At 46.6% G+C, this 12,279-nt stretch overlaps 1 protein-coding gene across 1 annotated transcript in view; it reads right to left on the reverse strand.

The window, feature by feature from the left end:
* Nucleotides 1-10,928, reverse strand: part of LOC138488557 (ferroportin-like) — a 65,255-nt gene extending 54,327 nt beyond the window's left edge. The window contains exons 1-2 of the mRNA XM_069615631.1: nucleotides 10,262-10,928; nucleotides 834-901 (exon numbers count right to left, since the gene is read on the reverse strand). Coding sequence (XP_069471732.1) covers nucleotides 834-901; nucleotides 10,262-10,304 — 111 coding nt within the window. The 5' untranslated portion in view covers nucleotides 10,305-10,928. The remainder of the gene's footprint in view (nucleotides 1-833; nucleotides 902-10,261) is intronic.
* Nucleotides 10,929-12,279: the final 1,351 nt, after the last annotated feature.

Genomic DNA, 12,279 nt, shown 5'->3' on the forward strand with positions numbered 1-12,279 from the left:
ACCTCGCAAACGGAGGTGGAAAATTAAAAAGTGTATTTGCATTGATCGGCCGCTTAGGATAAATGTAAATGCATTCTCTGATCCCACGTGCCTGGGGGGCGGACATCAGCCCTTGCGCATGTGGTGGAGTCAGTGAGCCAATCCATATTTAAGAGTCAAGAATGCAGACACACTGAACTACGCAAGAGATGCCTGGCTGTGGGCCCCTTGAGCCTGCAGCCAGCTCCTCCTTCGCCTTGCACGTGCCCTGTAGGAGTCTGGAACATGCGAGGTGAAATCTGCGGCGGCGACGTTAAAGTGCACGTGCACCTGTGCGCCCGCCACTTTCGGAGACTGAGCCCTTATTTGCTTAGCACAATGACGATAGACTAGTTAGCAATGTCTCTTCATTCTATGAATAATTCATATCATTTACAAATGTTCTGTTTGAGGTGTTGGTTCTTTCAGTCATTAACTCATAAAACACTTGCATTTATAAAACTGCCTGCAACATGCATAGCTAATCCTATGTGAAAAGCAGACGGTACCAGAAATCCCACGTGATTTCCCATCAGAACGCCATCTTGATTGAATGCTTTCCTATGCAGTTGAGAAGCTATCACGTGACTGGCACTGAAGCTGAGGGGTTCCGCGTGGCTAAGATTTGATCACATGGCAACCGCCCACAGGCTTCAGACAATGTCTGCCTTTGTTAGTGATGTGTGATCATTTAGGGAAACGTAAAAAACAGCTGATGCTATGTTTAGTTTCCTTTGAAATGCTCCTCTATGTTTCAGGAATGTTGCATTCCACGTCTGAACATTCTGCCCCATGCCAGTCAGCATTTTACTCACCCATGTCGACAGAGCATGGCCCAGGTAAAGCAGAAACTTCGCAGATCTAAAATAACTGGCAAAGGACGCTGCAACGGAAACAAAGGCGAGATGGTCAAGTTTAGTGACTTTATAAATGCAATACGGGACCCACTCTACCAAAGCCTGCATCATCCTAACCACAGGAAAGCAAAGGAATACAATTGCCACACAATTACCAAACACCAAGGGGTTGTTTAAAAAAAAAGCAAAGTACAGTGAAGCTCTCCCTACAATGCATCATTATCCCAATGTTCTTATAGAGAATTGCACAGGTAGGCAAATTGCCCACATTAGTAGGTTCAGGGGTCTGCAGCCTGTGGCGCCCGGATATTCGAGTCCTACTCCAGTGTTCCTTCACCATTGACTAAGCTGGTTAGAGAGTCCAAAACATGCAGAACCATGCTCCAGGTCAGGGGTCTGCAACCTGTGGCTCTCCAGACGTTTTAGACTACAACTTCCACAATCCCTTGCCCTCGACTATGCTGGCTAGGGCTGATGGGGCTGTAGACCAAAATCATCTGGAGAGCAAAAGGTTGCAGACTCCTGCTCTAGGTTGTTGGAGTTATTCAGCTCTGTCACAAAAATCAGGCACATCGTTTCCTTAGATGAGTACTGTTGTGTGAGAATGTTCTGTGCAAACGTTCCTGGTGGCTTCAGAGGGTTTAGAGCCACTGTGCCCTTTGTGTGAGCATTGGGTAAAATGCCAGGCTGTGCACTGAGGGCCTGTGTGGTGGGAGGATTGACTCGGTATAACCGCTCCTCAGCGGTATCTTGTTCCTGCAGGTCCAGCTGGTAGACCGGAGCTCCTTCCCGAGGCTCGGCGTTCCTGTCTGGGCTGCTCTGTGTGGGGGTTGGCTCTAGGTGCTGCCGCTGTTGGCGGGAACTGTGGGTCTTTTTGGCAACTTGCACATTCTCTGCGTGAAAGCCATGCTACGGAAGTACATGCCCAACCAATCAGCACTTGAACTGTGCCACTATTGCTGCAGTTTACATCTACGGCTTTCTCGGAGGAGCCAGAGATTTGCGGGGCTGAATGCTCCTTTGATAAGTGCAATTATAATAACTAAGAATGATCTTGTGATATATGACCCTAAACTATATAGAAGTAGGAATCAACCAGATCTCTTATAATAAGAGTCATAAACCAATGTGCCCTGCACACCTCTGTCTCAGCCATTTTACATAGTCAATCCTGTGTCAGTGGTCCAGGCCTCCATTTCAGATTTACCTGGTGTTTTGTGAATGTGATTGAATGTAGACAGGAGCTATTATATTTTTAGCCGTAAACTCAAACAGACCTTCATTTCCCGATTTGACAATCGTTTGGTTTTGCTGAGGACAGTGATGTTTTAAACATGCAGAAATGTTTTATTAGAGATGAGAAAGATGTAACTCTGAAAGTAAGCATATATGGGTGTTACGCTATACATTCTGAGGGTGTGGATTTTACACTCTGATTTGGACAGGGCACTGCCCTTCGCTGCCAGGTAGGGAGACATTGCCAAGTACCTGCACATCTGAGGGATCAAAGGACACGTTTCTCTTTTTTTGTTTAGCAGGGGTGTCAATTGGGGGAGGGGTGGTAAATGGCTTCACATCTGAATTGATCTTGAGGGATTACCCAGGTGGAGTTTCCAGATCTAATCCCTGAACTAGGGTTTTGTCTGCTTTGGGGGTCTTCTATGTGGAGCATGTAAATGGGCTGTCCTTCCCGGCAGCCACCATGACCATGCAATCACTGACTGAACAACAGAGGCAATGGAGGTGACCCGTCCCTTGGAGGAAAAAGCAACAGGCTGAACAATCCTACGGTTCACAGGAATCCTTTGGGCCAGGACGGCAGGGGCACAGCAGCAGAGTTCCAGCAAGACCTCATGGCAGAACCACCAAACAGGTGAGCTAACAAGAGGAGTTCACAGTTTCTTCCACAATGGATTTGTTTTTAGCGCCCATAATCCACCTGACCGGGCAAAGGACCACCAACACCATGATTGCTTGGCAACCTTGCTTATAGAAAAATGAACAGTGATGAATTAAAGGTTTTGCAGATATCATAACAAATGGCACTGCTGTGGAAAACTCTCCAAACTTCTTATTTTTCAAACGCCTCTGCTTTTACAGAAGAGGAAACCCCTATTTAAAGAAGTTGTTAGGTCAGAAAGCCAGGACGTGGAAGAGTCATTCAGCTGTTGTGGTGCGCAAGTCAGGAGGCTGGAGCAGAGAAGGCCGGTCTGGCAGCATAGTTTCCTCCTTTCCTCCTTGCGAGTTATCATTCTGTGTCATCTTTGATTTTACCTTCCTGTCTCTTCCATTGTGGACCGACTTGTGTTTTCACCCAGCTGATGAATAGCAATGAGTAAAGAAAGTTTATTTTATGTTCCTATGTAATGCAGCTGACACTTTGGTGTCTTCTGACCTTGCTTTGAAGTGACAGAGGAAGCAGAACTGGGGCTGCCTCCCTGCAGCTGAGGATCAAGCTGCATGTATGTCTTTCATCTTACAGATCCAGGGGTGCTGATGAAGGTGACTGAGCTGCATATTCCTGAAGGAAAGGCATGGCATTTTAAGCTAATTTGCATACCCACAATGCATTGCTCATCTGGCTCTGAACTGGACTCGAACTTCCAGTGATGGCTACAGGGTGGTACTGTGCTGTGTGTGACTGGACTGAAATAGCTAATTCTGCTTTCAGAGTTCCAGTGAAAGCATTTCTTTTTCCAAGTCTTTTAAACCCACCATAACTGTGCCGGTGTTTGCTACATATTTATTTAAAACTTCCCTTTGTGGACAATCTATTGCTTAATAAACCCCTTTATGTTAAGTGTACTTTATGCTTAAGACCATGCTGCAGATCCTCCTAGTCTAGACCTTAGTGCACAGTCTTGTTACCAAGTAGGAGTTCGGTTAGACCTTTGTGTTAAAAGATTGCAGGTACACTAATGTTGGCTTCTTAGAACCCTACTCTGTTATTGGTGGTGGAAAACGACCTAATAATACCTTAACTGTACTGGCAGCATTTTGCGGATGAAGGTTCTTCAGTTTTGTAATGTCATCCTGAGTCTTTGTATTGCATTATGTAGATGGGACCTTTGCAGTTGGGGAATTATGTGTGTCATGGGGGATGGAAACGCTCCATATTGTGGATTATCGCTTCAATGGAGCATGCTGCATCTAAATTGGTTTTCAGGGTTGGTTTTTAGTTGAATGTTGCCAGGAAGGGTATTGATGTTACTATCACAATAGGTTGTGCAAGCTGCTAGGATGATGAAGCTTTGCTTGAGATGTTCAAAGGGTAAGTCCTTAAGAGAGTGATATGGTTGCTCGGAAGGCTTTGGTTGGCCTTGGTTGGTAGGAGGAATGTGATGGATGTGAATAGGGTTGGCATAGTTGTCTGTCCAGTCCAATGTTGTTGGTGAGAGGCATTTGAAGAGGAAGACTACAGTGAAGGTGAGATTCAGAGCTTCAAATTCTTTTGCGATAAGAACCAATGACACAGTGTTTCATGTTGAAGGTGACGAGGGGATCAAGGTATGCTCCCATGGACTTCTCAGTGGCAGGGTGTCCTGGGTGGTTGGAGGTTCTCATTAGGTACTGTTGGAAATGCTTTTGCTGTGGAATGTATTAGATTAGTAATTTCTTCAGGGAATTAATTCTTGTTCCTGGTGGTTTATGAATCAGGTGAGGGGAAGGGGTGGGAGATAAGTGATATGGAAATGGGGTATGTGAGTACTTGTGGAGGTACATATGGGCTTTTCTATTTCCATGAGTCCTCTGCATACCTTATCTTATGTGAGTTACTGATGTGTTGAATGCTCTTGACAGAGGGTGTGAGGGTGTCGTAGATGTGTGATGAGCTGGGGATGAGCCTGGTTTAGTGATAATGACTGCGCTCGAAAGTACGGGGAAAACATTTGCAAGGGCAATTTTACGTCATCTCCAAGACTGGGTTGATAGCCCTGGTTTAATAAGCCCACTTCAAGCGGGCTTTCAGAAACACAGAAGCCCCATTGACCAGTGTTTTCCCGTATTTGTCCTAACGGTAATGGCCCAAAATGTCGCCCTCATAATTCCGACAGCTGAAATTTCGACTTTTTTTTAGATCCCCCTTACGCCACATATATATGTGGGGTCAGTATGTGATATAATAGTAATATGGGGAGCTGTAGGGGGGTCCCCCCTGGGGGGGTCCCCCCCGCATATGTATATGGTGTAAAGGGGGTTTAACATAGATCCGCCCTAACTCAAAAGAACGTCACTTTGAAGGGCATGAAACTGTATGCGGTCTTCATGGACCACCAAACAGCCTTTGATGGAGTGCCACGAGACCGACTATGGTGTGTTCTCCACAATAGGCAAATTCCCCAGCACCTAATCGAAATCTTGAAAGGGTTGTATTGTGGAAATGAGGCGGTAGTTTGCTTTGGGCTTGGTGGGGAGACCACATACTCCTTCGGGGTTACCCGTGGCGTAAGGCAGGGGTGTGTACTTGTCCCTTTGTTATTCTATTTGTTTATTGACGAGGTCATAACAGAACTGGTGGATAAATGCCTAGATGCCCCTAGGATAAGAAATGACAAGATACCAGCACTGTTCTTTGCCAACAATGCCTTTCTCCTGGCAAGCTCACCTATGGGCACCAAGAGAACAATGGTGTCTTTCTCTGGGAAATGCAAAGAATGGGTCTGGCACTGAATTTGAACAAAACTAAAACAATGGTATTCAAACCAAAACTAGCAATACTATGTGATTTGAATGTGATGGTAAACGGCCACAGGCTGGAGCAGGTCTCCTGTTTGGACTACCAAGGTTTGAGGTTCCAAGACACCTGTGCATGGTCTGCCCAAACTACAAAGGTGTGTGTCAACCTTGAAAAGTTTAGTGGCGCTGCCAAAGTATTTCACAACCGTTGCGTGGTGGGGGTGAGGGGGTCTCGCCAGCCCTGGAGTTGTGCGAGAAGCATGCCATTGCCTCTGCCTTATATGGAGTGGATGTCTGGGGACATGTTAAAGTCCCTTAACTTATAGTAGCAGAAAATGTGTTTCTAAAAAAGCTGTTGTTGCTACCCCAGGGCTCACCCAACGTGATCATCCACTTAGAAACAGACCTGTGTGCAATTGCAGACCAGTTCTCCCCAGACTGGCCTTGTATTGGCTAAAGTTGTGGACAACAAAGGGCCTCGAATGCTACAGGGATGCCTTGAAACATTTATTGGAACAGGAGGGAGGGGAGGAAAATCCTGCGAGTTACTCACGTGAAAGAAAACTTTGGGAGGCTACAATTGCCAGGGATATGGGCCAGCCCTAACACATTGGTCAGAGCATCAAGGTTAAGGTTTAAAGAATCTGTTTTTTCAAGAATCCCGGCAATCCATGGGGGACATGTGCCGCCAGTTAAGCCTGGGGCCAAGCTACCTCAAATCAAAAGGGGATTTTGGATACGAGGTGTACCTGGATGTCATCTCCCCGGCTTTCGCGAGATCCCTGTATCTTGAATTCAGAATGGGCACTCTCAAGCTCGCCAACTTCACAAGTACTTGGAAGGCAGGTAACACAAGGACTTGCCCATTGTGTGAAATGGGTGATGAAACAGTTGTACATTTTATGCTGTTTTGTGACAAATTGCAACTTTTTAGATCACAATACTTGAAGCTAATGTTTAAGACCAGAAGCATCACTAATATTGTAGACGCGATGGCCTGCTACAAATGTACTTCCGAAATGCTGGCGGTGAACCGGTAGCCAAATACATACATTGTGCCTGGCTGCGCAGAGATAGTCTGATCAAAGCCTGTGGTTTGATCATAGAACAAGCAATGGCAGTCAAATAGTTAATGATTTGCATATTTATAATTGCACTTGACACTGCACTTTTATCTTTGCACAAGTCTTCTTGTAACTTGTCTCTAAAGAGATTTTTAGGTCATCGTTTCTGTCCAGTTCTATCTAAATCCATGATGAATTATAATTGTTTATCTGTAAACTGTTTTTATTTGTGAAATTATTTTAAGTGATTGGTTTTATGGTTAACGTTGAATAAAACATTTTGGTGATGATGATGACTGCACTGAGCGAGGGAAGTGATTGTGCCTGTGTTGTCAGTGGTGTGTATTACCGTGGAATATGTATTGATGAGCATGGAACTTGGAGAAGCGGTCCCATCTACAAAACCCCACATCGTGCCCTAGGAATGCAGGAAATGCAGGTTTTTTGTGTACTGTTATATGTGCACTGATTTGTTGTTCCAGGCCACATGAGTGGTCAAGTGATCCAGAAGTAGCCAATTGACGGAGACCACATTGACGCTAATCCACTCTTCAGGAAGCAGGCTTCAAACTGCAAAAGGTATTTCTGGTGCAGTGTGTTCTTCTTCAAATCCTGGGCATTAACTCACTGGAGCCTAGGATTTACCAGAGCTCTTCAGAGTGTGAAAACAGAATGGACAATAAGGGAAGTCTCTATTGATTGGCTGCCTGGCCAAAGGGCCCAAGAGGAAGAAGGCTTAAGCCCCAGTTATGTCTTCAAAGAATAATGGAAGTGGATTTGCTAACTTAACGTTGGACATTTTACCGCAAGAGCCTTCATTTTCACAGGCTTGCAACGGAATATGACTAGTTGTTTGTAAATCTCTGTACTTGGATGTACAGAGGGCATTGCTTCTATCAGAAACACTGTTAAATTAGCAACAATAAAAACAGAGCATTCCTATAAAAAGGTGCCTTGTATTGGCAGAGATAAAGGTTGCAACGGCCAGAATACCAGCTGAATGAGGAGTCACATTGGTGCATTAAATGCGAATGATATGGATAAGCAGATGAGTGGGTGAAAATTAACTGTAAGGTACAATATTTACCGAGATATATTGTGTAAGCAAGGTGGGGGGGGGGTGATGTTAGATGAAGGTGATTGCGTTCCGTCCAGGTTGATTCGGTGTCTTTTAAGAGTCTTTGCCGAGATGAGTGAAGAAGTAGAGGCGACGATCCAGGACGAGGCTACAACAATAGTCCAGTCAACTTAGAAAAAGGGAACATGTCAAGGTCTGAGAGGAGCAATCGATCAAGTGTGGATGGATTTTCCTCAAGGTTGAGCCGTTGATCCAAGCTTCTGTGGCAGTCGAGGTGAGGAGCTGCTGGAGTTTGAGATCCCTCTTGTAGGGGAGCCAGGGTTTGGGGAGCCTTGAGAGATGGCATAAAGAGATCAAACGGCAAGGATGTTGGGGACTGGAGGGGAGGGTGGTGTAGTTGAAGCAGAGAGGTAGATCATTTAGTTTTGGGGGAATTTATCATGAGGTGCCAAAGTGTCATCCACTGGCAGATGTCAGAGAGACAGACAGATATATTTGGGATGCTAATTCATGGATGAAGGAGGCAAAGGAGAAGAACTGTGTGTTGTCAAATAGCAGAAGCGAGACTCGTTTGCATAAAGCTGGTCTGCTTCTGCAAAAGCACAAATGGGTTAAAAGAAATGGTGTGGAAAGCTGCCCAGACTCAATGCCAGTGGTTAAGGTTAATTAATATCCTTCCAACTATCGCGTTTTTGGTTATGGTTTCTTTCCCTAATCGAAGGAGTGTATGCCTAGATGTGATTCCCTTCCCCGCTGCTCCATAGGAAAGCAAGCTTCGCCTCACTAATAAGGCTCAACAAGGCAGATCTGTGCCTGGAGATGCTTGTGCTTCCCTGCAGAGGGGAAGTGGCCTAGCAGTTTGGGCAAGACTGTTCCCGTTGTTGACAGTATCATGACTGATTCGCATTTGGCTGGTCCCCTTCTGCAGCAGTGCAGATGGGCTAAATGACACTGGTGTGGAAGGTTGCTGAGAGCAACGCCAATAGTTTAGGGTATCTACTAACATTCCACCCATCACATTTTTGTGTTAAAGACCTGGTGTTCTGGGCTGGTCAAAAGGGGCAGAACCTGTGCAGCTAGCCAGAAGTGTTATGTTGCTCTCAGCTGTCCCGACCCCTATTATACCGGTACACACATGACAATCTGGGAGGGTTTGTGTGGCACGGATCCTGATGAGCGATGTATGCAGTGGCGTGTCAAGGAGCTGAGAAAGAGGCACTAACCAAGGGTCTCCGATTGAAGTATGGCTATTATCGAACAGGAACACAACAAGCGGGTTGGAAACTGTGTAAAAAACATCGTTGCTGCAAGAAACACGCAGAACTGTAGTACACCAGAGAAACGAAAGACCTCAACCTGGATCTAATGCCTGGGTGGCGAGTAGGAATAAGTGTATACAAGCGCCATGGGGAATGTGTGACCAGCGCTAGGCAGTTGATTTTTTATTTAATTCATATTTTAATTTCATAAAAACAGATACCAACATATGTGACACGATATATGGAAACGAATATACAGCAAAGGAAATTGAAGTCATCCAAGCAAAGATCAAAACTCTCCTTTCCCTACTTTCCCCTACTATGAAAAAAAGATAAATCTAGCAATGCCATACAAAGAAACTCCAGTGAATATAAAGCGGCTCCCCCAAAGCCATCTTTCCAGGTGGGACAGGAAATTAGGACAAGGTACCCGGAAGTAGTCCAAGTGCTTCCTAGACGTGGACATCTCAATGGAGTCTTGTTCCCAGAGTTTTGCAATCACGAGGCCCCATCACTCCAAAGCCTGGACTCAAGCTTCTCTTCCACCCTCTGCAAAAAACTAAATCCTCACTTCCTGTTCCCAAACTTTTCAGCAACAGCTTTTGCAATGTATTTACTATTTTTTTCAAGTTTCCAAATTGAAAACGTATCTCTTACTTAAAGCCCAATTCACCTACAGCAGCCTTTGTTGGTAGGATACGAAATCTGCGGAGAAGGTAAAATAATTGCCTTCGTGCAAAGTATGCCAAGGAAGCAAGCCTCGGTGGCAGCCTTAAATATCATAATGTTGGTTTCGCATGCCCGCCTCCACGCTTTCTCTGGCTCTAGAGGACAGTCACGTTCCCCCTTAGGTTTCGCCCAACTCACTTCAATAGTTAGTTCGATCTTGCCCTGCACTGGATGCAAAGTCCCTCTTTTAATGTTAAACGTTGTTGTCATAACATCACTAAGCAACACCTGCAGCAGTCATGGAGCACGTTTCAAGTTGCCATCTAGTCATTCACACAACTGTGTAGTTCATTGTGTGAATGACTAGATGGCAACTTGAAACGTGCTCCATGACTGCTGCAGGTGTTGCTTAGTGATGTTATGACAACACACAGTATGCATGAAAAGGTGTTCGTACTCCTATCCTGCAAACCTTCGGCTCCCCCAGATGTTCTGGACTATGAATCCCATGATCCCCCCCTATTGGCTCAGCTGGCGAGGGCTGATGGGAGTTTTAGTCGGAAACATCCGCAGAGCCAAACGTTGCAGACCCATGGAGGGAGCTTACTAGCAGTGGGCACACCACGCACTAATACTCACCGCGACACCCTTCGCTGGTTTCCACTCCCCCTGCTTCACTCATTTTCCAAGGTGCTCGCCAGTGCCTTTGCCAGATCACCGTACATCCGGGCAGACAGGTTTTTCAGGTGTGTTTTTTTCAAGGTGAACACCATCTCGCGTTTCGCTGGTTCAGTGTCTCGGTTTTCAAACTTAACTGTACGTTGGGCCGTGCTTGAGGGCTGCCTTCTGGGTGCTGGAGAATTTAAGCTGTACTGGGGCTTTTGGGCGTAAGTAACTGGGCATCCGACTGAGCTCTGGCAGAAAACAGCTGCATCTCACCCGCTGTAGCACCTGCTGCTGTCATCATACCTGCTGCAGGTGAACACGTTCCATGAGCGCGGCTGCTAGGTAACCATGGTCAGCCAATCACAGGTCGTCAGGGCTCCTGCCCTTACACCTCCCGTCCATCCATTGAAAGTAACAGGTATCCCTCGAGGTGACGGGAGAACGGGGCGTGGCGCGAAACTCCCTCCAATGTTCTCAAACAAGAATACAAGCAGTGCCGTTTAGCTCCTCGCCATTGACTTCCAGCAGCTCAGGAAATGCATCACACAGTCACGCACACTGTAAAATAATCTCTCTGCAGTGCAGGGGAGAAGGCTTCTCGATTCCCCAGCGCAGTCTGCACGATCACACAGCCTGGGAGCACATGAACAGTTGTAACAAGCTCCAGTCTCGTATATCAACTCAACGCGCAGGCAAGTCCACCTAGAGAGTGGTCGAAGTGAGCAGAAACGCTCGGGACCAGCGTTCCACTACTTTTATTTTGGACTGTCAACAGCTCCACGACTTTTCCCACACTTCTCCACTTTAAAATTATATCTTTTTCAACAGAATTGGCTATCAAATATCATGGCGGCAGCCCTTGAAAAATGTGTTGCATGTTTCTTCCTTCCTGCCTGCTCTGTCCCCTGCCAGGGTCACAGCTTCACTGCTGTTTTTCTAACGCTTCTACCAGGGATGCAGCACTACCTGCATGGTGCCAGCGCCCCCCACTGTTTCCACCAACCATGTCTGTTCCAAACGCTATCAACATATTTGGGGTTTGTGCCCTGCGACTCGCACTGGCTCATTAGCGTGCATGGATGCACCGACTGTGGCAGACATGTGGTTTACAAACACTAATCAACATAACACAAAATAGCGTAACATAGTACTTGTGTCTTGAAATGAGACATGGTTAAGTGCTTTTAGAAACAGATAATCATCGTTAACAGGTTGCTGTGGTTCTTTAGGTGGCAAGTGGAACAGATTCACTGTCGAGCCGCAGAAAACAGCAAACTTGCATTTCTCCTAAGGTGCATTGATTGACAAGCGCAGGCAAAATCATTGCTGAACAGTTGACCTTTCCTATCAAACATTGCTGCAAGATCTTCTTGTATTGGGTGAGACAAGTACTCCTCCTCAGCAGAGGCCTTTTCCCTGGCATTGCCCATGTGCTGCTGGCTTTCCTGTTGCTGCCAAACCACCCTGCTCTGACAGTGTTCCGGTTAATGCAGAAGCGTTGCTGAACCAGCGTCATGCAGACCAATTGAAGCAGTGTGTGGGCACCCAGCATTGTCACCTTCCAACTCAGTGTTATTCATGAAAAGGGAGAACTAGCTCTGCCATGTCAGTGTGGGTCAGTATGTTCATGGATTACAAGAATCCAGCCCTGGATGCAGAGGTGTGTGGCCAGTGCACAATATTACTGCTTGCTGCGTGGCTACTGCTGACTGACAGATGCAATATAAAGTTGCCAATGCCCCGCGGGCAGCCCATCACCCCTGGGCATGCCCCGCAGGCAGCCCATCCACCTTCACCATGCCCCGCAGGCAGCCCACACCACACGGGACACCCCTACAACCCCTGACCATGCCCTGCAGGCAGCCCACATGGCACCATACACTTGTGAGCCCCAACACATGTCCCCCCACCAGTGATGGGCTCCTGCCAGCATGCCCCCACACATGTCCCGCCACCCCCCATTGATGGCAACCTGCCAGCAGGCCACCGCC

The sequence above is a fragment of the Ambystoma mexicanum genome, chromosome 9 (genome assembly GCF_040938575.1).
Source record: "Ambystoma mexicanum isolate Mex_15411 chromosome 9, UKY_AmexF1_1, whole genome shotgun sequence".
NCBI lineage: Eukaryota > Metazoa > Chordata > Amphibia > Caudata > Ambystomatidae > Ambystoma > Ambystoma mexicanum.